The sequence below is a fragment of the Desmodus rotundus genome, chromosome 6 (genome assembly GCF_022682495.2).
Source record: "Desmodus rotundus isolate HL8 chromosome 6, HLdesRot8A.1, whole genome shotgun sequence".
NCBI classification, from domain to species: Eukaryota; Metazoa; Chordata; class Mammalia; order Chiroptera; family Phyllostomidae; genus Desmodus; species Desmodus rotundus.
Window position 1 is genome coordinate 126,320,401 of NC_071392.1, and position 27,380 is coordinate 126,347,780.

The 27,380-nt window shown below is 36.6% G+C and overlaps 1 protein-coding gene across 5 annotated transcripts in view; it reads right to left on the reverse strand.

Moving 5' to 3' along the window:
* The window catches only part of TASP1 (taspase 1), a 288,218-nt gene that overhangs the window by 156,091 nt on the left and 104,747 nt on the right, over positions 1-27,380 (reverse strand). For all 5 annotated transcript variants that reach the window (XR_006655296.3, XM_045194733.3, XM_045194732.3 and 2 more), the window contains one exon: positions 23,136-23,242. Coding sequence is in view for 4 of the 5 variants with exons in the window: in XM_045194733.3 (XP_045050668.2) it covers positions 23,136-23,242 (107 nt within the window). In the remaining variant the exon portion in view is untranslated. The remainder of the gene's footprint in view (positions 1-23,135; positions 23,243-27,380) is intronic.

The following is a 27,380-nucleotide window of genomic DNA, read 5'->3' on the forward strand; positions in this document are numbered from 1 at the left end:
TCTCAAATGTATACCTGAAACTGGTATAAGGTGGAATTATCCTAATACCATAATAAAGAAATACCTGCTTCGAAAATATACTGAAACTTCCTAATACACCATTGTTAGGTTTGTGAGCAACACTGTAACTGCTATGAGCGTCCACTTGAAAAAAGCAAATGGCTAATACCCTCCATGACAATATAGCAATGCCAGCACAATGGATTACAACCTTTGAGTATCCTAAACATGGAATGATAGTTCTGTTCACAGGAGATCAGATGTGGCTCCATGTTTACCTCCCACAAACCAGCCCATTCACCCCCACATGATAACTGCCTAAGAACCTGCCACAAGCAACTTGCATATAGCTCAAGGCTCCTTCAGTGGTTGATCCTAAAGGAAGACCAACAGGCAAGAAAAAAATCTTAGGGTGCCTTGGGCTTTTTGCTGACCAGTGCCAGAACCAGTACTGGCGGCAGCATACCTAGGATGAAGCTTGGCCCCTCCAACATGCACCCAGGCCCAAAAGAGGCAGCTACTAACTGTGGATCACTTTGTGGCACCTAGGTAGCCCAGCACCAGTCACAAGAAGTGTCTGACATTGACCTGTACTGGAGTCTCTCCCAAGTGGCCCCAGAAACCACACACCCAAGGACTGGCTATGAGCAGCACCCAATCATCTTCACAAGCAGCAAACCCAAAGATAGACCGCAGCAGGCACTGACCACAATGGGACAAATTTTGCTTCATGAATTCAGTCCCACACGGCAGGTCTTACACTGTGTATGGTAAATTCTCATAGCCATCTTGTCTGAGGGTCAGCACCACCCACGGATATGCCAACAGCAATCAAGGCTCAACTACAATGGAGGGCCTAGATAACCCACACAAGGGACAGTCATGGAGCATCCAGCTCAGCTGATCAGGAATAATGGGCCCCACAGGAAAACTACTATATAAGACCACCCTACCAAGACTGGAAAACAGAGCAGAACTACCTAAAACAAAGATACAAACATGGAGAGGCAGCCAAAATGGAGATATTAAGAGGCATGTCCCTAATAAAAGAACTGAAGAAATCTCCACAAAAAGAACTAAATGAAATAGAGGAAAGCAATCTATCAGATACACAGTTCAAAACAATGGTCATAAAGATGCTCAATGAACTTCGAGGATGAATAGCTGAACTCAGTGAGAGTTTCAACAAAGAAAGAAAACATACACCAAGGACATAGAAGCCATTTGAAACTTTTCTTCTTTTAGGTAGGCCTGTACGGTTATGAACTTCCTCTCAGGACTGTATTCATATTCTCTCTCTCTCTGTCTCTCTCCAACTTCTTAAAGCAGTCCCTTTAGCATCTCTTGCAATGCTGGTTTGGTGGAGATGGATTCTTTTCTCCTTTTTTTGTCTAGGAAAGTCCTTATTTCACCTTCCATTTTGAATGAGAGCCTTGCTGTGTATAGTAGTCTTGGTTGCAGGCCTTTGCTTTTCATTACTCAAAAAATTTCTTGCCATTCCCTCTGTTTTGTAGCATTTCTGTTGACAAATCAGCTGATACTCTTATTGGAGATCCCTTGTATGTTAATAGCTCTTTCTCCCTTGCTACCTTTAAAATTCTGTCTTTATATTTTGACATTTTAATTATGAGGTGTTAGAGTAGGCCTCTGCTGTCACCTTGATTGGGAACCTCTGTGCTTCCTGGGCTTGTGTAACTTATTCTCTCATCAAGTCAGTGAAATTTTCTGTCATTACTTTTTCAAACAGGTTTTCTACCCCTTGCTCCTCTTCTTCTCCTTCTGGTATCCCTACTATATGGATAGTATTATATTTCATGTGGTCCTGCATTTCCCTCAAACCCCCTTCATTCTTTTCAAGTCTTTTTTCATTTTATTGCTCTGTCTGGGAGTTTTATTCCACCTTGTCTTCCAGCTCACTGATTCAATCCTCTGCTTCATTCACCCTGCATTCAATTCCTTCTACTGTGTTCCTCATTTCAGATACTGTGTTCTTCATTTCCTCCTGGGTCTTACTGATAGTTTCTATGTCCTTTTACATTCTGAGGTAGTTGCAGTAAGTTCCTTGTAGCTTCCCTGGAGTTCTTTGTAGTTCTCATTGAACTCATTGAGCATCATTATAACCATTATTTTGAACTCAGTGTGTGATAGTTTGCTTGCTTCGATTTCATTAAGTGCTCTTTCCTAGGATTCCACCTTTCCATTTGATTAGGGGGTATTTCTTTGTCTCCCCATTTTAGATGACTCTTCTTGTTTGTTTCTGCTTTTTTAGATTGAGCTGCTGTGACTCCCTGTCTTTACAGTGTGACCTTCTGTAGTAGACCTATGGGACTCAGTGGTGCAGTCTCCTTGATCTCCTGAACTTGATGCTATTGCATGCCCTTTATGCCATTTATGTGGGGTCCCTAGTTGTAATTGAGTTTTGGAGGTTGTTGGGTTGTGCTTTGGTGTGTCCTTCCCTCCTGCTGGCTGACTAAGAGTCAATCCACCCACTGCATCTTGTATGCTGTTGTACAGGTGCTACCAGGACAAAACCAAAAAGCCCAGGGAACAAACCCACATAAGCAAAAAAACCACCCACAATCACACTATCAACTGCAAATTGAACCAGTATTAGTAAAGGTGTAAAGATATTAAGCCTATTATAACAAAGGAAAAATTAGTATGAGATAACTAAATGAAAGAAAAGTGATTTTGACAGCAGAGAGGGAGGAACAATAATAAGAGTAGGGAATAGAAATAAAGTAAAGAGAGAAAGAAAATAAAATTTTTATGATGTAAATTAAAAAGAGAGGGAAAAAGGCTTAGTGGAGTAAGAGAAGGGAAGTGTATAGTATTAGGTTTAAACAGAAATTTTAAAAATATGTAGTGAGAGAAAAGAAAAACAAATAGGAACCAAATTGCAGAAAAAGATCCACCACAGCACTATCAACAACAAATGAGCAAAGATTAATATAGGTGAGACTGAAATAACAGGAAAAAGAAAGAAAAGCTCAAGAGATGTCTAAAGGAAAGAGAAGTGATTTTGAGAGGACAGAAGGGGAAGGAATACTAAAAGTGAGGAATGAAAACCAGGCTAATACAAGAAAAAATTAAAATATAAAACAAAAAAAAAGAAAACGCAGGAGGAATGCAAAATGGAGTGGGAGAGGGAAACAGTAAAATTTAAGACAAAGTATAAAAACAGTGAAGATCTAGAAATAAAAATTGAAGAAAAGAAGAAACAACCACCATATCCACAACCAATGAGCAGATATTGATAAAGGTGGAGAGAGAATGAGGGTATTTTAAGAATGGGAAAAGGAATGTGAGATGACTAATGACAAGAAAAATTGTTTTGAGAGGCTGGAGTGGGGAGAAATAGTAAGAGTACACAATAGGAAATGAGTCATAGCAAGAGAAAAAATAAAATTTAAAATGAAAATAAGAGGAGGAAAGAAGAAGGTAAAATGAAGTGAAAGAAGGGAGGAGCAAAATATGAGATTTGAAATAAACTATAATGTAAAAAACTAGTGACCTAATAGGCACAAGCTTGAAGAATAAAAAATGAGTGTTAAAAAGCTGCGCACGAGAGAAAATAATACAAATCAGGCAGAAGACCATGATGGAATTATTCTCAGTAGAATCTATTGTTTACTACTGTCTTTTCTTTCTGGATCCGCCCCTGTTGATGTCAGATGGTGTCCCAGTCTGGCCCTAAGCAGCCTGTTTGAGACTATCAGCAATCCACAGCCTGTGGATGTCTCCTTCCACTGTTAATCCAGTCAATCAGTCATGTTTTGTGCAGTGGTTTCTTCTGTCTGTCCATGGTTATATGGCTTCTCACCAGCTATTGTTCAGTTGGTTATGCCAGATGATTTCTCTACAATTTACTTTTAATTCCAGACTGGCCCTGGGAAGCAATTAGTGTACCTTCCACTCACTTCTCTGCCATTAAGGATCCTCCCAAAGACAGATGTTTTTAAAAAAAAAGCAACAAAAAAAAAGAGTTACTACAGGGGTGCTCCCATAAAACTGTCAACTGATTTATCAACAAAAACATTGTAGGCTAGAATAGATTGGCACAGAATATGCAAAGTGTTAAAAAGCAAGGACCTACAACCAAGACTACCCAGCAAGGCTTTCATTTAAAATTGAAGGGCATAAAGAGCTTCCAAGACAAGAAAAAAATTAATGGACTTCATCACCATCAAACCCATATTACAAGAAGTGTTAAAGGGGTTTTTTTTTAAGAAGAAAGAAAAAAATATAACTATAAATAATAAAATGGCAAAAACTACATAACTATCAATAATCATTTCAAATGTAAATGAATTAAATGCTCCAATCAAAAGACACAGGGTAGCTGAATGAATAATAAAATAGACCCATACATATGTTGTCTACAAGAAAGAGACCCACTTCAGATCAAAAGACACACACAAAGGAATGAAAAAAGATATTTCACACAAACAGAAAATTTTTTAAAGTTGTCATAACAATACTTACATCAAACAAAACAGATTTTATACAAAGGCTGTAAAACACAAAGAAGAATATTACATAATGATAAAAGGAGCAATTCAACATAAGAATATAATCCTTGTAAATATTTATACACCGAACATAGCAGCAATTAAATATATAAAGCAAAGTGGATATTTATATCCACTTGCTGGATATAAATGGAGAGATTGACTATAACACAGTCATAGTACAGGACTTTAACACACCATTAACAACACTGCATAGATCTTCCAGACAGAAAATCAACGAGGAAACAATGGCCTTAAGTGACACATTACATCAGATGGATTTAATTAATATTTTTAGATCATTTCACCCCAAAGCAGAATATAAAATCTTTTCAAGTGCACATGAAATATTTTCCAGGATAGACCACATGTCAGGCAATAAAGCAAGTCTCATCAACTTCCAGAAGACCGAGATCATATCTAGCATATTTTCTGACCACAGTTATATGAAATCAATTATAAGGGGGAAAAAAACCACATGACTCATGGAGGTAAATAACATGACTAAACAATTAATTGATTAACAATGATATCAAGGGAGACATCAAGATACCTTGAGACAAAAGATGAAAACATTACAACCCAAAATCTATGGGAAAAAGTAAAAGCACTCCTAAGAGGAAAATTCATAGCAATAAAAAAAATTCTCAGATAAACAATCTAAATTTACCACCATAGGAACTAGAAAAAGAACAACAAACAAAGATCAAAGTGAATAGAAGGAAGGAAATAATATGTATCAAAATGGAAATAAACAAAATAGAATCCAAAAAAACAATACAAAAGATCAATGAAACTAAGAGCTGGTTCTTTTTCAAAAGATAAGCAAGACTGATAAGCCTTTAACCAGACTCATCAAGAAAAAAAAAAAGAGGACTCAAATAAATAAAATCAGAAATGAAAGAGAAGTGACAATTGACACCACAGAAATATAAATGGTTATTTTAAAAAATACTAGGACCATTATATGCCAGTAAATTGCCAGAAGGAAGAAAAAAACATTCAACCAGAACAGAATGAAGAAACGGGAATTCAAAAAATGAGGAGAGGCTTAGGAAATCTCTGGGACAACTTTACACATTCCAACATCGAAATCATAGGGGTACCAGAAGAACAGGAAGGGCAAGAAATTGAAAAGTTATTTGAAAAAATAAGGAAGGAAAACTTCCCCAACCTGGAAAAGGAAATAGACTTCTAGGAAGTCCAGGAAGCTCAGAGAGTCCCAAAGAAGTTGGACCCAAGGAAGCACACACCAAGGCATATCATAATTAAATTACCCAAGATTAAAGATAAGGAGAGAATCTTAAAAGCAGCAAGAGAAAAGGAGACAGTTACCTACAAAAGACTTCCCATAAGACTAGCAGCTGATTTCTCAAAAGAAGGAGCTGGAAAGTATTCCAAGTCATGAAAGGCAAGACCTACAACCAAGATTACTCTATCCAGCAAACCTATCACTTAGAAACAGGCAGATAAAGTGCTTCCCAGACAAGGTAAAGCTAAAGGAGTTCATCATCACCAAGCCCTTATTATATGAAATGTTAAAGAATTTTATTTAAGAAAATGAAGGTAAAAAATATGAACAGTAAAATAACAACAAACTCACAACTATCAACAACTGAATCTAAAAAACAACAACAAACTAAGAAAACAACTAGAACAGGAACAGAATCATAGATACAGAGACCATATGGAATGTTATCAGCAGGGAGGGGGAAGGGGGAGAATGGGGGAAAAGGTACAGGGATTAAGAAGCATAGTTGGTAGTTACAAAATAGACAGGGGAATGTTAAGGATAGTATAGGAAATGAAGAAGCCAAAGAATGTATACTCATGACCCATGGGCATAAACTAAGGCAGGGGGTTATTGCTGGAGGGAGAAGGCATACTGAGCAGAGGGGGGCAAAAGGGAAAAAAATTGGGACAATTGTAATAGCATAATCAATAAAATATACTTTAAAAATGCTTTATTTCCTTTGCTTAGTAAATATGCATTAAATGCCTTTGCAGTACTATACAAATTAGTGCCAAACATATATATAACGAAGAACATTTTATATTACATAAAAAATTGTTATTTATTCCCTAAATCACTCAACAAAAGTTCAACAAATACTTTTAGCTCAAAATGTAAATAAAGTGGGTTAACTATGCTTTTAAGGGGCTTTAATATATCTGGATTATAGCATTAATTATAAAATCACACCATAAAATTCTAGATTTCAACCCATCAAAGATAGCATAAAATAGCAAAAACTGGGCAATAAGGAGAAATTAACATATCATACCTTATACTGAGATATTTCAACACACTTCTCTCAATTATCAGTAAGAAACAGAAGACCCAATAGTACATTAGAAAGGTGGATTAAATTGGAATTCATAAAATTGTTCCCAATAATTAGAGAGGGAACATTATTTTCAAATATATATAAATATTTACAAAAACTTATCATACACTAAACCACAAACTAAATCATAACAAATTTCAAGAAATAATATCAAACAGAATACACCCTCTGACTATAATACAATTGAATTAGGAATCAATAACAAATAAAATTTGGGAAGTAAAAAAAAACTTCTAAATAACTTATGGATCAAACAAAAAATCTAAATAGAAATAAAAATACGTAATGAATGATAATAAAAACATTATATTTCTAAACTGGTGGGATATAGCAAAAGTGGTACTTACTGGAAATTTTATACCCAGAATGTTGATATTAGAAAAGAACAAAAATTAATAGGCTAAGTGTCCTACTAAAGAAGAACAAGAAAAATGAAAACAGAAAGGAGAAAACAAAGAAACAATGAAAAATCAAGGAAAAGGAAATAAATAATAGATCAGAAAAAGGCAAAATTGGTTCTGTAAAAAAACTACTTGTTGAATGAACTAAAGAATTAAATCTGATAGGCAATAATTTCCACCTAAATCTCAGCAAAGCCTCAGCCCTCCTGCCTTCTCTTCCAACATGAGCCTTGACTCTGGAGTAATAGAAACTGGCATTCCTGCCTCATTCTCATTTTGTCCAGTGCAAATGTGGCTCTCCACACTACTGCCCCACAACAAAACAATGCCCTTCTTCAAGTCCTATGGCCTAAATTCCAGAAAAGTTTTCTGAATGGCTGGCTTCCCAACCACATAAGAGACCCTTGTGCAGTTCTCTCCTCTCTAGAAAGACTCCATACTCTGGCTTGTTCTGGGATCTTTTGCAGCTTGTGTTGTCCCTCATCTACCTGTAAGGAGCAACTAACAAAGTGTCATAAATGTTTTTTAATTGAACTACTTCAATCAAACTTCATGCCCTGTGAGACTCTCTTGTTCAATTTTTTTTCAGTTTATATGAATGATCCAGTCTCAGTCTACCTAATGCAGTTTCCCTATTACCTCACATTTCTCTTTATTTCATATTTATATCTTCCCTAACATAATGCTTTTGCACATCACTCCTAAATACATTCTTTCCCAAAAGTATGTCCTTAAACAACTGCTGTGAAATCTTTGGCTTTTCCCCATAATAACCAAACTAAAATCCATATTAATTTCTCACAATATGGAAGTAATCTTTATTTCAAGAAGTTTTGCATGCCCTTTGGTCTACTGTTGAAAACAAACTTCTAAGGCTTTAATTACCCAACCTCTCACTTTACCTATAAAGAAAGTTTGCCTTGATATTGGTCACACAGTCCTCCATTCAATATTTCTTTTGCTAACACTTCTTTAACATTCTCCTATCCTCTTAGGCCATCTGGCACCAGATCACATTCTCATTTTTGAGTGACCAATTCAGTTTTCTTTTTTTAAGATTTTACTGATTTTTAGAGAAGGAAAGGGAGGGAGAGAACCATCAATGTATAGTTGCATGCGCCCTACTGGGGACCTGGCCTGCAACCCAGGCACATGCCCTGACTGGGAATTGAACCAATGGCCCTTTGGTTTGCAGGTTAGCACTCAGTCCACTGAACCATACCAGCAAGGGCATCAATTCAGTACCCATACTATGCTTTAGGTTTAACTTTGCCTTTTCTACTCAAGAGCTGGTCATCATCCTTCACTATCCTAAACTCAGTCATCACTGTCTGGGAAACGTGTTCAAGGGAGAAGGAGAAAATCAAGATAATTTGGCAATTTCACTTGATATAGGTACATATATCATAGTACTTTAATGACAGAGATAGCACAACATGCTACCAACATACTTGCTAATAGGCTATGAACTTCATTACCTAGGCAGATTAAAAAACACATACATACATGAGCTAAGACCTTACTAATTAAATAGACAGCAATAAAGTCTCTTTAATAAAAGCAGGCAACCTTTTTCAATTTAGTTGTCCAATTTGGCTCTTTTCAGGAACACCTGGTCGTGGTCTGGACCTCTGGTCTTTCTTTCATTTCAGGGCATACATTTACCTTCTCTGGATAAAATTACACTTTTTCTTTTAAATACCAGAGCTCCACTGGCCTTTGAACTGAGTCTTAAAGCAGTGGGGAATAACAGATAAAGGACTAAAAAGTAACTGGGACAATCTGGAGTCTATTCCTGCCAGTGAAACACCATGACAATTGAAATGGGTCATTTCACCTGGATTTAAATTCGATCCTCTCCAGATTGAAGAACAATATTTGACATAGATTTTAATAACACAGTAATAAGTTACTTTTTGATGTGATTTTAAAGTATAGAAATATGTTTGACTATATAATTAAGTATAATACTCACAAAAACAGAAGTTATTTCAAAGCCATAAATACAAAACTACTAGACATAAGCATATTAAAAAAGCAAAAAAAATATCAGTATATATTTTTTCTCCTTTTATTCCTCAATTGCTTAAGATCTTACTTGAAAGTAGTCATATATCAAAAATTACAAAGAACAGCAGAGGAGGAGCTAAGTATATTCTAGGACATAAGATGCAATCTAAATTAATTATAATAGAACTATATTCTAGAAGTTCTAATGCCATTTAAATTAACTTCAATAATGTTTTCAGAGACTCCCAGCTTTCAAAAGCCTATGTTTAATGCAACTAGCCATCAGGATAGGCCCCATTCATATATACTTCAAAATATTCTTATTTGCTCCTAAGTATAGATAGCATGAATGAAAGTAGACAAACATTTAGCCACCCCAGACAACAGCTTCATATCCCTGATCAGTAACTCTGTGATCTATATCCATCTGACTATGGACCTAATTCCTCTGTAGCCTATTTTAGTTTGCTAAATTCTGTGCACAGTTGAATTTTATCAACTGTCATATCTTCACAAAGATAACGAGCTGCCAAAACCAGAGTTTGGCTTGACCAGCAACATATTTTTGGTGTTACACTTTTTTTTTTCAATACCTTAAAATGGAACAGGTATCGCCAGCAGCTCCACCTTTCCAGATTGGCTCACACATGCAGGGCACCTGTCTGGCCCCCATAAGCATTTGAGTTTGACACCATCATCCTGCAGAAACTCTATATAATGCAACCAAATTCATCCATTCATGGATTTCTAAACCTAGCAGTTACTTCTGCTTTCTCTCCACTTAGATACCTAACTCCTACCTTTATTCAAGACTCGGCTTAAATTCCACCTCTTACATAAAGCCTACCATGAAAAACTTAGTGAGCTTAAAGTGATTTCTCCAACCTGTTGCCATATTTTGCCATGTGTAATGCACACCCATGTTTTTGGCCCAAACTTTCAGGAAAAAATTTTTTCATTTTAATTTTTTAATTCAATTATTTATTTATTTATATTTAGAAACAAAACCGATGATCAAATTCCAGGTATTATTTTGCATATGGATATTGTTATTGCTTTCTGGAGTTACACTTTTAACACATAAGCATAAAAAAAGAATTAAAAACATTTATATAGAAATAGAATTAGTACTACCCATGTATAATGCACATCCTTATTTTTCCAACAAAAATCTGAGCAAAAAGTGTGCATTATACATGGCAAAATACAGTAATTTCTGTAGCTCTCATTGGTGGTTTCATTCTTTTAGCACATACCAAATGGTATTATTTCCCTTTGTTATTTAATTCCCCTGGACCAAATATAATGATCAAGGCCTAGATGCTAGATGCTCTGTTTACTTCCTAAAACCTAATTAAAAACCTGTACATAATAAGCATTTAGTAAATGTTTGCTGATGATAATGTTCACATCAAAGATAAAATAGGCACCGGAAAAAAAATGGAACAAAGATCCCATGAGGCCGTGACCTCTGGTAGTAACATCACTCACAGCCTGTGCACTCCTCAAGGTGACTTCCTCATAACCTCAGACTATACAGGTCATGGAGCAACGAAAATGAGGCAGTGCCTATTCATTGGGCAAATGACCCAAAATGACCACAGAAGAGATGACAATGCCTGTGAAATGAAAATGCTCTCAACCAGGGAAAAAAAAGAAAAGAAAAGAAAGCATAATCTCAAGCTTCATAAACTTGTCTTAGTTTACAAGGCAATCTCCATTTCCATTCTGTCCCCTATCCCTCCTTGGAAAATCACACAGCCACAATAAACAGGTGTTAGAAAACGGGCAGAAATTCTTGTTATGGTGATGATCCATTCTTTTTCCTAGAATATAAGACATGATCTGAAAGTATCTTTGTAAAACAGCCACTTTACCTGCAGTAACAGGAAAGAGACATGGTCAAGTTTCTCTAGATGGGCACGCCCCCTTGTGGGGACTTCCTGACTCACCTCTTTGGAATGGTCAGATGAGATTTGTGGCTGTTTCTAAGATATTTCCTGACAATCATTTCCCTCATTTACTTATATAAATAGTCTCTTTAGATCTCTAAAACACTGAAGAAGTGAGACAATAGTAGTATGTCAGATAAACCAACTCTCTCATTATATCCTCAGATACAAGTTTATTGTTAAAAGTGAAGCATAGTTTTGGACTAACATATGCTTGAAGCACTTAAATAATAGATTCCAACTTACCTTGAAAGACCACAAGATTTAAAATTTAAAAAATAACATATGTTTCTCTCTCAAAATTAATATTAAAATCATCAATTGTATACTCGTATATTTAAGTTAGTAATGTTTACTGAATGAAGGCCCTTTTCTAGCCACCGTACTAAGGATAAAAAAAATTTTTTTAACTGTTTATGCCTTCATGAGCACACAGAAATATGATAAAATAACCACACACAGTAATCTCAAAATGGCAAACATATAAAATAGGTAATTCAACATGCTCTTACTGAATTGAACGTCCATTACATGTACTAAGTAGAAGAGACAAATATGTTCTGATCTGGGTGGCATTTGAGCTGGTCCTTAAAAAAGACTTGGATTAGAATTTCAGTAGTCAGAACGAGTGCCTAGTATTTTGTTGTTATTATTTATTCTATGAAGGGAAAGAAACATGAGCAAAAACTTAAAAGTGAGAATTTTCAGCAAATTCATGGAAAATCAATAGAAAAATGTACTCAGCAAGAGAAAAAGGTTAGTCCAAAAAAGAAATAATGGAAAAGTAGTTTGGTTCCAGGTTAGAAGAGGATTCATGAAGCTAGGCTAACACGTTTAGGTTTTATGCCCTGACCAGCATGGCTCAGTTGGTTGAGCATCGTCCCACAGAGCAAAAGGCTGCCAGTTTGATTCCTGGTCAGGGCACATGCCTAGGTTGTGGCCTGGTCCCCGGATGGGGCACATGAGAGGAGCAACAGATTGATGTTTCTCTCCCTCTCATTCTCCCTCCCTTCCCTCTAAAAATAAATAAATTTTTGAAATCTTTTTTTTTAAAGTTCAAGTTTTAATCTACAGACAATAAAAATTCTATTGAAGTTTATTCCAGGACAACATGACCAATGCAGGTATTTTTAAGGAAATGTATCTTAAGATAATACACAGGATTAAAGAGAAACAGCAATGTTAGAAGCAGACAGAGAAGCCAGTTTTGAATATACAACCACCATATAACCATCACAGGTGAAAAGGTATGGTCTTGATGTTAGTAAATATACCAAAGAGAAACAAACAAAAATAGTAATAACAGTACATGTATTCATTAAACAAATGTTTACTGAGCACTTAGTATACACCAAGCTGAGAAACCATGGTGACTAAAAGACATATAAACCCTGTCCTCCTGGAACCTGCACTCTAGTAAAAGAGAAGGACATCAAATCCAGACAGGCTAGTAAACCAGGACAAGCAGAATAGGGAAACATAGTTAAACAGTTTGCAACCATCTGGTTAATCTAGATACCATGCAGTTTGCAGGCTTCTAGTAAGTCCTATCTTCCCTAAACCAAGGACACTTGGTTTGCACTTCTCTCCAACCAGAGGGTAAACAGCTAAATTCACCCTACTCGAGGAGATAAAGGAAATCCAATCAGTGTCATTTGCCAACCACACCTAAGGACAGATGAAATTAAAGGAATAAATCTCATTTTGGCACATAAAGCTAATGAATATTCCATTGAGATCCTCCCCTAATACCTCCTCTACACTCCCAGCCTTTAAAAACCCTCAAACTGAAGTTCCCATGCACACTCTCCCTCCCAGGAGCACGCCCTCACCTTTCCCTTCCCCTAGCCAATCTTCTTTCCCAACAGGCATGCATCTCCTAAATTCTAAGGGACCCCATAAGGATAGTGACCAGGAGAGCCTTGGGCAGAAGCAACTCATCCCAGGCTAACCCCCTGAACATGTTTCCAAGACCCACTTTCCTCTGACTTCACAGTGAACTAAAGTAGCCCTGCCATTAACACTTCCAGAGAGCCAAAGCTGCCCCACTTAGGCTCTCCAGTTGCTTCCTCTATCCTAAACCCTTCCTTGTTTTACTGTCCCCAGCTTTAATAAACATACTCTCAAAAATCACCTGGACTTGTGTTATAAAATCTTTCCTGTATAAAGTCAAGAACCTAGGCAGGCCCAGAGAAAGTTTCAATAAATGGGTGCTATGTGTTGGGTTCCTGTGGACAAGGACAATGACCTGGAGACAAGCAGGGGTGTCAAACTCATTTTCACCAGGGGTCACACGGTTGCCTTCAAAGGGCCGAATGTAATTTTAGGACTGTATAAATGTAACTACTCCTTAATTAGGGGTAAGGAGCATGGCACTGCCACCGGGTAGAAACAAGGTGCCAGGCTGGATAAAACAAGGTAGAGGGCTGGACTCGGCCCTCAGGCCTTGTGTTTGCCACCTGTGCTCCAGAGCAAGGAGAAGAGTCCCAGTTTACTCGGAGGACAGCTAATTGAGTGAAAGTGAATATAACATTATTAACTGAATGTGATCATGTAATTCCCAACTCCTCTAGAATGGTCTGTGTTCATTTAAACAATGATTATTAGGAGGGTGCTTTTCTAAGCCCATTGTGACATATAGGCAGAACAAGGCAATGATTCTCAAATGCTGGCCCAATATCTTACCCATCCCTGCAGATTCTGATGCAGTATATGGAGAGTAGAGACTAAGAACCTGTAGTTGTAAAACTCCAAAGGTGAATCTAATGGTCAGGCAGGTTTAGGATACACTAGAATAAACAATCTCTTAATCAGAGGATAAAGAACGTTTGAATAAACTCCACATTGCCAATTATAATATATTAGAGAATTATCAAACTGGAAAGAACCATGGTAATTATCTGGTCCAGTGCGCTGACTTTACTGCTGAGGAAAGTAAAGTCTAGACAGCTTCCATGTTGGTCCAAAGTTTCTGAGGTAGTCAATGGCAGGCCTAGACTAGAAGTCCTAGTCCACTATATCCCATCTCTCAGCCTGTACTATTCCCTCCACTACTTAAGTAGTCCTAGCCTCAGGTCTTAAATTCGAAAATAGTTACTGGCATGTAACTATTTCTTCAAAATTTAAGCTGATTAGAGCATAAGTGGCCCGATCAAGCCTTTAAAGACTCAGTTTTCCTTCAACCTGATGAAGTATCAGTTCTTCTGGTCATAAAATATCCTTGTTATTGATCTTTGCATGTGTGTGCTGTGTGTATATATACACACACATTTGTCTTTTCATGTATTGGTTTATTCCACTGGTCTTATTACTTCTAAGTGTCAGCAACACTATGTGATGGGTCGACTCAGGTCATTAATGCATGTTAACACTCCATGAGAAGGTATTTAAAACTTCTGATTTAGAATCTGATGCTCTTAACATCATGATCTGAGCCAATTCCCAGGTGGAAAGGCTTCTATTTGTAATCCCAATTGAATTCCATTCACTAGAGGTATTTCCTGTTAGAAAACCTACAATACAGTGATTTCTACACTATACACAAGATTATCTGGGACTATTATAATGATCATTGAAAAATGTTCTTTTTTCCCTCCATTGATTCTGTTAAACTCTAAAATTTAAAGGAAGCTCTATAGACCTTTTCAATACTAAAAATTGAGAAACAATTTGTAAGACTGACAATATCTGATGTCAACTTATAACAGGTTACTTTCATTACAAAATAAAAGAGCAGTTAATACTTATTAACTGCTCAATCTTGCTTCCATCTTATCACACAACTTTAGATTCAGTGTGTGTTTATTATACACACACATGTGTGTGTGTATGGATGGCACAGCTTAGTATGAGTTTAAGGAAGACTTGGGAAGAAACCCAACTTACTAGCTATTAAATCTTTGTATGAAACCTTAGATACTTTTCCTAAAAAGGTGAGAGAGGGTTTAACTATCAAGGGTTGAAATTTCTGGATTTTGACAATTGGTAAGTTTACATGAAGTACTTACTACAAACCAAAGACATTTTTTAAAATTCCCACCAAGTTATACCGCACACGAATGCTGATCTTCAGACTCCATAACCTATCTAAATGAATGAGATGGTGGTAATCTAGTAATACATTTATTTAAGTCATTAACCTACCTAGTTATGTACATGTAAATTCTATAGGCTTATTCAGTAATCAAGGTACTCTTAGGTGAGGCAAATGTATTTTTAAAATATTCACAATTCAAAGAAATCATTTCATACAGAAGATATCACTTTACAGTATGAATGTTCAGTTGTATTTAAAAACAGATATATAAAATATATTTCTTTTTGTAAAAGAGATGTTGAAGAAAATACTCCCATTTACTCATACACCTACATATTAACCATCTTCTTGAGAAACAGGACAAAACCCCAGACTAAGTAAATTTCTATAAAAGACTAATTACTTCTTTCCCTGCACACATAATGCATAGAGATGTACACAAGTACAAATAGAAAAATCTGAGGAAAACATGTTGTTTTTCTGTGCATTTATTTTCTTTGATCTTAACCCACCTCTCACCCAAAAAATACAGTGATTTAGTATGATACAGTTAAGCGTTTACATAATAATTTCAAGATGGTGGATAAAAGGAAAAAATGTTACCCACAATATACTTCAAAAGAATAGAATATATTTATATGAAGCACACAAAGCAAGGCCCAACATTTCCTTTATGAAACATGTGGCCAATTTGATGTCCCTATATGGTGGCTAAGGAACACAAAATTAAAAGTTGTAGCATCTCTTTAGAGTGGTTTTGAACACACAACACTGTATAAACACTGCAAAATTTTCTAAACTTGTTCATTAGGAATTGAATGAAAGATATTCACAAAACGGTAAAGATCTGATTATCCTTTATTTCACCACCCTATGCAAGAATGGCTTTACCTAAAAACCAATGAAATTAATTGAAAACTTAAATTACTTCATAAAAGTGGTGGGAGGAGGCAAAGAATACTATGTACATTCAACTTTAAAATCTGTTATTAAAGAAAAAGACATGGAAACTATTTCAACAATATGCTTGTGAAAAATGAAGAGGGAAAAAAAGGCTTGAACATCAAAAATGTTGAGATCAAACAATACCCCCAACCTCTTTTAATACTCTAAGAATAAAAGAGTCCCTCCGGTAATATCCAGGGCTAGCTGTTTGAAACTGATATTTATGAAATCTAGATTACAGTGTGAATTGAGTCTGTTTGTTTTCCCAATGTGAGCATCTCCTCTCTGGAGCAACTCAGTCAGTCCTGTGGCATAAGCCAAGAACAGCAATTGGCCAATGAGTTAACTACTTCATTCCAATTCAAATATGATAAAGATTTTATTTCTGTATCAAAACAACACAAAAATAAATAAATGTAAAACATGTCATTACCTTATCACATATACCACAAAAATTACTGATAAATGTTCCAACAACAAGAGCCCATGGCAATACAGCCAGGGGAGATCCAGAGGCCAATCTGTAGGAATTGCAAAAACAGAGGGGCATGCAGAACTGTGCAATGAATACTTGATAAGCAAAACTCAAGCCGAAGGAAACCACAGGTCAAATAGTTTTGCTTACTTTACAGAAACACAGTCCTCACTTTGCCTAATCCCAATCTACATGAATTGTAGTTTCCACGGTTTAGTTAAAGAATGGCAGTCACTCAATAACACGGTTCACATTTCAGTTACCATGATATACTATGAGTAATTGCATAAAGTACAAACTTTGCTGCTAGCTCTTCCGTTCACAGATCACTATTCATCATGATCAGTGACAAATCATGTCATTTCTTTCAAAGTCTGTCAGTGATGGGTCACTGTGCACAGACAGTAAAGCAAGAAGCTGTGCTTGCTTCCTCCTTGTCTCCCAATGATCAATCCACGTGACAGTTTATGAAAAGTAATCATCGAAAGAGGGAACTGGCCAACAAAGATGAAAATGAAGGAAAGAATAAAAAGTGGTAACACTGGAAATGAAATTTAATAAGAAATATATGAAGTTACAGAAGAAATGGTTGACCATGGGATTGTTCAACACTGCTACCATTTAAGAGAATCTAGACTAACAGTCAAAGGAGCTTAGTGAAGACAAACATATGAACATAAACAAGAAATGTAGTTGTGACCAAAAAAACTGGAAAAAAACTTGACATTAAGGAAACTGTGGAAGATATTTTACAACATGGACAGAGGAAAGGATAAAATGTTGAAAGCTGATTCAAAATTAAAAAGGAGTTTAAGAATTCACCATGACATAGAAAAATGCTCACTCCATATCATAGGTTATGTGACAAGAAAGCAAGCATTGTTCAAATTACTCTTGGTAAGTTTTTACACAGAAATAAAACACTTTAGTTCTTAATGCTTCTCATGTTTTAAATTAGTTTACTAAATAAGTATTCGTTTTATTTACTTTTTTAGTTTCTCTATGCATTTATACCCAACAGTAAGAGTTTATAATGTTCTGACAAAATAAAAGTCATGGAACAAGCGTTTTTTGTTTTTTGGTTTTTTTTGCATTTACACCCCTTTTCACAGCTGCAGCTTGTCCAGTCAGACAAGTCCAACAAAAAAAAGTCCAACAAAAAGTTGGACTTTTATGGTCCAACATTACTACACAAGGCATCAGTCAATCTAGAGAGGGGAGTGGAATGAAGAGGAATAGCTACTGTTTTTTATCACACAATACTACAGTTAAATAGTAATCTTTCGCTTTTCTATCATGTCTTCCTTCCCTCTAAGTCACAAAAAATAAGCACGGATGAAACAGAGATGCCAATTACTAAGAATAGACAATTACTAGAAATGTACACTCGTTTTTTAATATTATATCTTAAAATCCATATAGTCTAAAAGTCAAGACAAAATGTGTTTTTATTTGATTTATGTGTAGATTAACTATTTAACCTAATATTGGTTTTGTAGTTAGTAACAAGAAACATGTTAATTGTGGAGAAGGAGATGAAAAAGAATTTTCTCCACTTATGCTACACACTACAAATTACATTCCTAATAACCTCTTGCCTCCTCCTTTGACAATAAAATCACTATTTTGTTCAGGAAGATAACGTATCCAACAGCAAGTCATGACCTACAAGATACAGTACTTAAAACAACCCACTCAATTTCCTAGGCTCTCTTGCAGCCAGGAATACCGATCTGACACATGACGAAATCGTGCCCCTGCTCCACTATCCTCCCCCACCCCCAAAATAACTAAGAAGCCTCTTGAGGGAAATTCTGGAAGACTTGCAATCTAGATAAAAAGTGACAGATATATCTGGCATTAATCTCACCACTCCCATCTTCCACTCTCTCCTTGAATATATATGTGCCACTTAGAATTTTAGAAGAGGGAGAGAAATATCAATGTGATAAAGAAACATCGATCTGTTGCCTTTCGTATGCACCCCAACCAAGAGTGAACCTGCAACCTAGGCATGCATCCTTACCGGGAATGGAACCTGTGATGGAAGTTCCTACCAACTGAGCCACACCAGCCAGAGCTGGATTAACCATTCTTATTTTAAACTAAGTCAAATGTCAAGGTCTAAGACTAAGAAAAACAAAAGCACTCTAATCTATTAAGTTAGCAAGCTGATTAAATATTTTTCTTGCATAATTTTGATTTCTACTGCTACTATTATGTCATACAATTACTTTTTCAAAGAAAAACAAAAAATATCAATGCAACAAAAATTTCTGAATTTATTTACTTTATTTTCAAGCTTTAAAGCATTGACTTATTCTACCCTTTCCTCCTTTCAAGACAATATTTATCTCCTTCAACTAACAAAAAATGTGAACATTAAGAAAGTTACCAAATTCTGTATTCTTTTTATTTTATTTACATAACCAACTCACAGCTTCTTTTATGTAGCCACAACAAAGAGTAGCACCAGGCCTTGGTCAATGCTGCCAAAACTATGCTGAAACCTCACAGACAGGACAGGGAGAAATAAGCTAAATACAGGTTGATTTAGAAAATAGCTGTTTGTCCTTTACTGTCATATTTCTAAAAATTACTACACTTCCTCTTAAAAAGTATAATTTTCTGCCCAATTGGTTCATTATCTGGTCATCTTTTTCTTCTGGGAGCATGTTTTATTATCTTTACTTCAAGGCCTATCAGGGTTATATATATACCTACAAAACAAAGCCTCTGACTAGCATCATTCCCTAAAGGCAGATGGTGGATCCTATTCATTTTTGTAGGCCAGTGTCACACACATAGTTTTGTACACATTACAGATCATATATTCTGAATATTAAAAATATTTTTCTTTCACTTAAGATATCTAAAATATTCCACTTGAATCATGCCTGAATTCAACTTTCCACCTACCTCTCCCTACTTCTGTTGCCACCTTCCCTTTCTCCATTACAAGATTCCATCCAGGGTAAATCACTAGGCAGCAATTTCCTTTCTTTTAGGCTGAGTGACTTTAAAAATGCAGGCTACAAAAGCAAAGACTATGGTGTCTAAGTCAATGACAGCCACTAAGCCCTTAAACATTCATTATCACTTTTGTTCTTTTCAACAGCCCTACTAGAGAGTGGAATATCACTATTTGCATTCAAAAATAAGAAAATGAAACTTTACATGTTAAATTACTCACTGAATTCATAGACTTAATTGACAATAGTCTGGTATCTTGACTCCTCTCCCTCTCCCTCTCCCTCTCTCTCTCTCTCTCACCACTCCATGTCAAAAATGTCTCAAAAGTATCATCTCTACCCTTGTTCTTCCTCATCAACCTACTAGTCTCTAATCCACTGTGTCAGAGAAACTGTCTTTATCCAAGTCCACAGTATCCAGGTGCTAAATTCAACAGCCAGTTCTCTGTCCTTTTACTGTTTTCTCAGCAGCACTTGAACTGATGATGATGACTGACTGAAACACTCCCTTCTTGGCTTCCTAGTAGACATTCTATTCTCCTGCTTGTACCACTGCCTCACTGGCTGTCTCTTCTTTTTCCTTTGCTGGTCTCCCCTCCCAACTTCAACCTGTTGAACTGGCCAAAGGTTTAGTTTTCAGACCTCCATCTACTCTCACTAAGTGAGCTCATCCAGCCACATTTATTTATTGCTTTTGATGTCAATAATTTCCAAATATGAATCTCCCTCCTGACTCATTAGCTTCAGACCCAGGTAAAAAACTTCAGTTAATCTTTCCTTTTGTCATATCAAGCTTCTTATGGGAAGTCCTCTTTAATAAATATGATGAGTGGTTGGTTGAAATTTTCAAAAGTTGAAAATTCTCTGGGAATCAAAAAAAAAGACATATACCTTAAACATTTTCTTTTATTTAAAACACAAAGGTTTGTTTGTTAGCCAACCTTTTCTTATGAGACCAAAGCCTTTCCTTTGAATGTGGGCCCACAAAAAAATGTTCCATATCATCTTTGTTGTATAATCTACAACACACTGAATTTCCCATGATTTCAAGTTTCATTTTATCTAACAAAGAACAAACACATAAATACACTAACAGGTACTCTGAATGCAGAATGCCTCTACATTGTTAAGACTTTTTTCAGTCTTTTACCCCTGGCTTGCTGATACTTAATTCTATAGCAATTTTTTTTATAATCCAACTCTACTTTTATAAACTAGTCTTCAACAAACAGCTCTCTTAGTTTTTAAATAGATAACTATTTTAAACTCAATATTCATTAGAGTATATGACACTTAATGAATTATGTAATTATAATGATAAAATAGCATAATGAGGTGTTAGGTGGCATAAAATTCAACTAAAGGGAGTAAATGAACACAGCATGCTGAACGATGGTTTATTGAGGATACTGTTAACATCAGGTAACATATTTTATGGTGAAAATGGAAAGTACTGGTATTCCAAGTACATTAAAGGGATATAGGCTAAGAAAGTTCTTGATTTTCCACTTCCCACCTCTATCATCATGAAGCCATACCTTCTCCAGCCCTCCTCACACCACTAAATGGTAACGGTCAATTATTAAACCTAAAAGCTTTAATTCCTCTCTTCCTTACTAACATCTAAAGCATCACTAATTCCTGTCTTTTCAGGAACTCTCAAAATGTCTCCAAGATACATTCATCTCTCTCCATCTCCACCTTCATCACCTACAGTCCAAGTTGTCATTATCTCCTAGCTGATATCTACCTTGCCATGATCTACCAGGTCTTAAAGGAGCTATCACCTACGTACCTCTCCAGCTTCATCTCATATTATTCTCCCCTTGCCCACTATTCTTTAGGCACACTGACCTTCTTCCTCATTCCTTTACTATGCCAAATCCCTATTCATTCTGCCTAGAACACTATTCCACTGACTCTGCATAAACTCACTACTTCTTTTTCAGATGTCACCTCAAATGTTATATGCCCTCAGAGAGGTCTCTATCAATCATTCTATCTGAAGGACTCTTTCTTTGACACTTCTTTCCATCTCTGAGTTGCTCTGTATCACATCATAACAGATAGCCGTCAAGCAGTTAAAAGCAGAGATGTGATGCTATCTCATTCACATTTTCCAAAGTTCTTTTGGGCTGCTATGTGGAGTATGGATTGAAGGGGGAGGCAAGAATAGAAGTAAGGAGGTTATGATTGGCTGGGAAAAAGTACAAAGGAACCAGAATGTTCTATACCTTAATAGGCACATCTGTTACATGGGTGTATGCATTTATAGAAATGATTAAATTGCTCACCATATGCAAACTTTATCATAGGGTTTTAAAAGAACAAAAGTCCTAAATTTTCTCAGACATCACACAGGATACAAAAAGCCAGAAACAGAACCACACTATTATCCACTCTCACCAAGACCTACTAATTAAAATGTTCATTTTCCTCCTAAATTCCTACTTTTCTCTGGCAGAAAAATTAAGAATTTGGACCAAATTTTTTATTAATTTTCCAATGTGGCAACACAATGGAAAAATATGTGTTACTATGAAAAATGACTTATTAAGCATTTATATATAAGTAAACCATACAAAACTATGATAGAAGGCATGAACCAATATCAATAAGATGGCAAAACACATCAAATGACAGTGATGTGAGACAACCATCATGAACTGTGTACTAATGAACCCACCAGCCTAAGACTGAGCAAGAATTTTGTGCTTTTCAACTTCTTTCTATCCCCTAAATACCTAAGAAATGCCACAAATGGAGTCATGATGACACACTAATGCGTGAAATGCAAACAAAAATGAATAAAGATGAGAAACAGAGACATGTAATTAGAATATATTTAAAAAGTACAACAGATGCAATGTATACATTTCCTTATAACATACTCTAGCCATGTTAAGAGTCACTACCTAAAGCTGCAAGACCTGGGTCATTTAGCCACCAACCACATGTAGCTACTGAACACTTGAAATGTGGTGAGGGCAAATGAGATACTGAATTTTTAATTTTATTACATTTTAATTAATTTGAATTTTAGAACATATTCAATTATTGGAATAACTTGTTATGTAAACTACTTTTCAAACTACTTTTTCAACTGTTATTTTTATGCAATACAAATACAGACCAAATTATCTCCAAAGAAAATTCAGTGTCGTTATTAAGATGTGCTAGAAGAGTAAAATACACTGGATTAAAAGACAATACAAAAAAGAAAGTTTAATAGCTAACTAGTTATTTTTCCATTGGTTATATTTTTAAGTAATATTTTGGATTCACTGGTTTAAATAAATTATTAAAATTAATTTCACCTATTTCTCTTTACTTTTTAAATGTAATTACTGGAAAACTTAAAAGTATGTAGGGGGCATGCATTATATTTCTACTGGATTATACTATTTTAAAGCTTGTATATCTAAGTGCAAACTTAAAATATCATTATGACACATTAATGATTAATATTTCAAATACCTCCTGACCTTTTCACTTGATTGTCTTCTTTTCTTTAGTTGAATGAAATCTGTTTCCACCCTTTCTGCCAGCTCTAGTTTCCGCTTGTTTCTTTTAAATGCAGCTAAACTGAATCCTATAAAAGAAACATTAAAAATTACATTTGATAAATATTAGGGCAACTGGCAGAAGAGATATCCTGAAAAGCCTCTCAGGACAAAATCCTTAAGAATGTTGGATAAAAGGTTAAGAAAGCCTTTTCAATGTATGCTGGAAGTGGTAGGAAAATAAAATAACCTAAGGTTAGAGAAGTAAAGTAATGGTCAAATCCAGAGAGAAGTGAGTCCTAAAGGTAGGTGCCTCTGGTACCTGCTAATACATAACACAGCCAACTTTGACTTTGAAGGTGTCTGTGGATAAGAACAAGTGATGAAAACTGGAGACAATGCAGTACAAGGAAACATACTGGAGATTACCCACAAAAAAAAAAAAAGAAGGGAACCCCAAAGTGTCACATGACCAGTAAAAGGGAAAACCAGGAAAGGCCACCATATGCAAAGAAACAGGAAACTTGCAAGTTTCAGGCTTGGATTTAAATGTTAGGGAAGGCCCTGGCTGGTGCAGCTTAGTGGATTGAGCGTCAGCCTGTGAACTAAAAGGTCGCCAGTTTGATTCCCAGTCATGGGCCTGGATTGTGGGCCAGGTCTCCAGTTGGGGGCATGCAGGAGGCAACCCAATCAGTGTATCTCTCACACACTGATGTTTCCCTTCATCTCTTTGTCCTTCCTTCCCCACTCTCTAAAAATAAATAAATAAAATCCTTAAAAAAATAAATGTAAAGGAAGAAAAGTCTCTCCAGATAATGTATGACCAGGAAGGGCTTTCAGATGGGTTTAGAGAATCTATTTACCTGGGAGGCAAAAAAACAAGGAAACAAACAAACAGACAAAAAACCCTTTTCTTGGTGTGCCAGTGCTTAAAAAACCCATAAAACACAAGTAAAAATACTCCCTAGAAAAACACACCTTAACTTACCAAACTTCTGAGAGTTCCAATGTTCCAATTAATATGAGCCCATGGCTTTTAAAAAAATTCACAAAACATGTAAGAAATAAAACACCAAGAAAAAAAGCTTACCAAATATCAGGAAGCATAATTCAACTTACACACTACAAAGACCTCAGATACTGGAATAATCAGATACAGACTATAAAATACATTAATGATCATAGAAATAAAAGGATGATACTGAAAATATAACAAAGGAACAAAAGATCACAAAATGATCAGGTAGACTTGAAGAAAAAACTACAGCTTCTGAAAGTAAAAAATATAGCCATGGCTGGTGTGGTTCAGAGGACTGAGCGCCAGCCAACGAAGCTGGGGGTTGCTGGTTTGATTACCAGTCACGGCACATGCCTGGGTTGCAGGCCAGGTCTCCAGTAGAGGGCACACAAGAAGCAACCACACCTTGATGTTTCTCTACCTCTCTTTCTCCTTCCCTCCCCCTCTCTAAAAAATAAAAAAATAAAATCTTAAAAAAAAATAAAAGTAAAAAATATAATTAAAATGTAAAACAATATATTTATTTTTTAATAAAAAACACAGTTCAAAACACTTAGTTGTCCCATTTCCCCCCCTTCACTCCACTCCATCCTGCACAACCCCTCCTTCCCACATTCCCCCCCTACAATTCATGTCCATTGGTCACACATATAAGTTCTTTGGCTTCTACACTCTATTTCTATACTCTTCTTACCCTCTCCCTGTCTATTTTCTACCTACTATTTATGCTACTTATTCTCTGTACCTTTCCCCCTCTCTTCCCCTCCCACTCCCTGATGATAACCCTTCATGTGATCTCCATTTCTGTGGTTCTGTTCCTGTTCTAGCTGTTTGCTTACTTTGCTTTTGTTTTTGTTTTAGGTGTGGTTGTTAATAACTGTGAGTTTGCTGTCATTTTTACTGTTCATATTTTTGATCTTCTCTTTCTTAGATAAATCCCTTTAACATTTCATAAAATAAGGGCTTGGTGATGATGAACTCCTTTAACTTGACCTTATCTGAGAAGCACTTTATCTGCCCTTCCATTCTAAATGATAGCTTTGCTGGATACAGTAATCTTGGATGTAGGTCCTTGACTTCCATGACTTGGAATACTTCTTTCCAGCCCCTTCTTGCCTGTAAGGTCTCTTTTGAGAAATCAGCTGACAGTCTTATGGGAACCCCTTTGTAAGTAACTGTGTCCTTTTCTCTGGTAATAAGATTCTCTCCTTCTCTTTAATCTTGGGTAGTGTAATGATGATGTGCCTTGGTGTGTTCCTCCTTGGGTCCAGCTTCTTTGGGACTCTCTGAGCTTCCTGGACTTCCTGGAAGTCTATTTCCTTTGCCAGATTAGGGACGTTCTCCTTCATTATTTGTTCAAATGAGTTTTCAATTTCTTGCTGTTGTTCTTCTCCTTCTGGCACCCCTATAATTCGGATGTTGGAACGTTTAAAGATGTCCTGGAGGATCCTAAGTCTCTCCTCATTTTTTGGAATTCTCGTTTCTTTATTCTTTTCTGGTTGGATGTTTTTTTCTTCCTTCTGGTTCACACCATAGATTTGAGTCCCAGTTTTGTTCCCATCACTATGGTTCCCTGTACATTTTCCTTGTTTCTCTTAGCATAGCCTTCATTTTTTCATCTAATTTGTGACCAAATTCAACCAATTCTGTGAGCTTCCTGATTACCAGTGTTTTGAACTGTGCATCTGATAGGTTGGCTATCTCTTCGTTGCTTAGTTGTATTTTTTCTGGAGCTCTGATTTGTTCTTTCATTTGGGCCATTTTTTTTTTGTCTTGGTGCGCCTGTTATGTAAAGGGGTGGAGCCTTAGTTGTCCACCAGGGCAGGGTAACGCTGTGGCTGCACTGTGATGCTGTGTGTGGGGGAGGGGTCCAATAGGGAGCAATGGTGCTTGCTCCACTCTCTCAGGTTTTCAGTCACTCCCTCCACTACCCACAATCAAATTGGGCCCTCTTGGTGCTTCCCGGGTGGGTGGGTTTGTGTACGTTCTAGTCCCCTGTGGGTCTCTCCAATGAACTCTCCTGTGAGGCTGGGAGTTTCTCCCGCTGCCCCGTCAACCCCCAACAGTGTTTTCAATCAGAGGTTTGATGCTTTATTTCCCCCATGCTGGAGCCCTGGGTTGCGCGGTCTGTTTTGCTCCCCTGCCGTTCCTCCCAGTTTATCTATGTGTGAATGTGGGGCCGCAGGGGCTGCCAGCCACCACCTTGTGGGGTCTGCCAGCTGCAGCCTGGCCTGCACCATTCCACAATCCTCCACCTCGCTGGGTCTGCCAGCTGACGCCTTGCCATGAGTCCTCACCACCTGGCTGCCCGTCTCCGCCCCTCCTACCAGTCTGGATGAATGTTTCTTCTTTATCTCCTTGGTTGTCGGACTTCCATACAGTTCGATTTTTTGTCAGTTCTGGTTGTTTTTTGTTTTTAAATTGTTGTTGTCCTTCTTTTGGTTGTGCAAGGAGGCACAGTGTGTCTACCTATGCCTCCATCTTGGCCGGAAGTTGATATAGATTTAAACAGCCAATCAGGTTCAGCTAATAAAAGAGAAATTACAAACTAGAATATAACACAAAGAGATTTCCAAAGTTTTCTGATAATGGCAGACTAAATTATTCAAAGAAACTTTCCTACAGAATATTACTAAAAATGTTAGATTAAAATATGAAAACACCTTAAAAGCATTTAAAATATTATAAAAATTTCTAAGCTAAATTCTGAGAGTAAACTGAGGACTAAAGCTATTACTAACACTGGGAGCAGTTGCCAACAGTAGCATAAATTAGTTTTAGTAAAATGGCATCAAAAAGAGAGAAAGTCAAGCCTAGAGCCCATTAAAAGTGGAGTTCTATTGGAGACACTTCCCAGAATAAGCTGGGGATTTAAAGGGCTACTACACTCACTGCAGGGATGATCCAGAACTATGCAAGTCTGCCCCTAATCTCTACCTCAATATCAAGTGTGTTCAGGCGTGATTGCCTTAGATTATGGCAGAACAGAATGGGAAAATGGAGGAGAAGGAAGAGAAATGGGATGGGGAAAATTGAAAAGAAAAAAACTATCCCTGAGAAGTTTGGGGTTGACTGGGGCCTCTGCACAGATTTGCAAACATGTGGCTTGGGTAGGTCAGAGAATAAGCTTTCAACCAAGTTTAAGTAAATTCCGATTAATAATGTGTGAAATAATAGTAAATATATAGGTGATCTCTGCCTCCAATTCC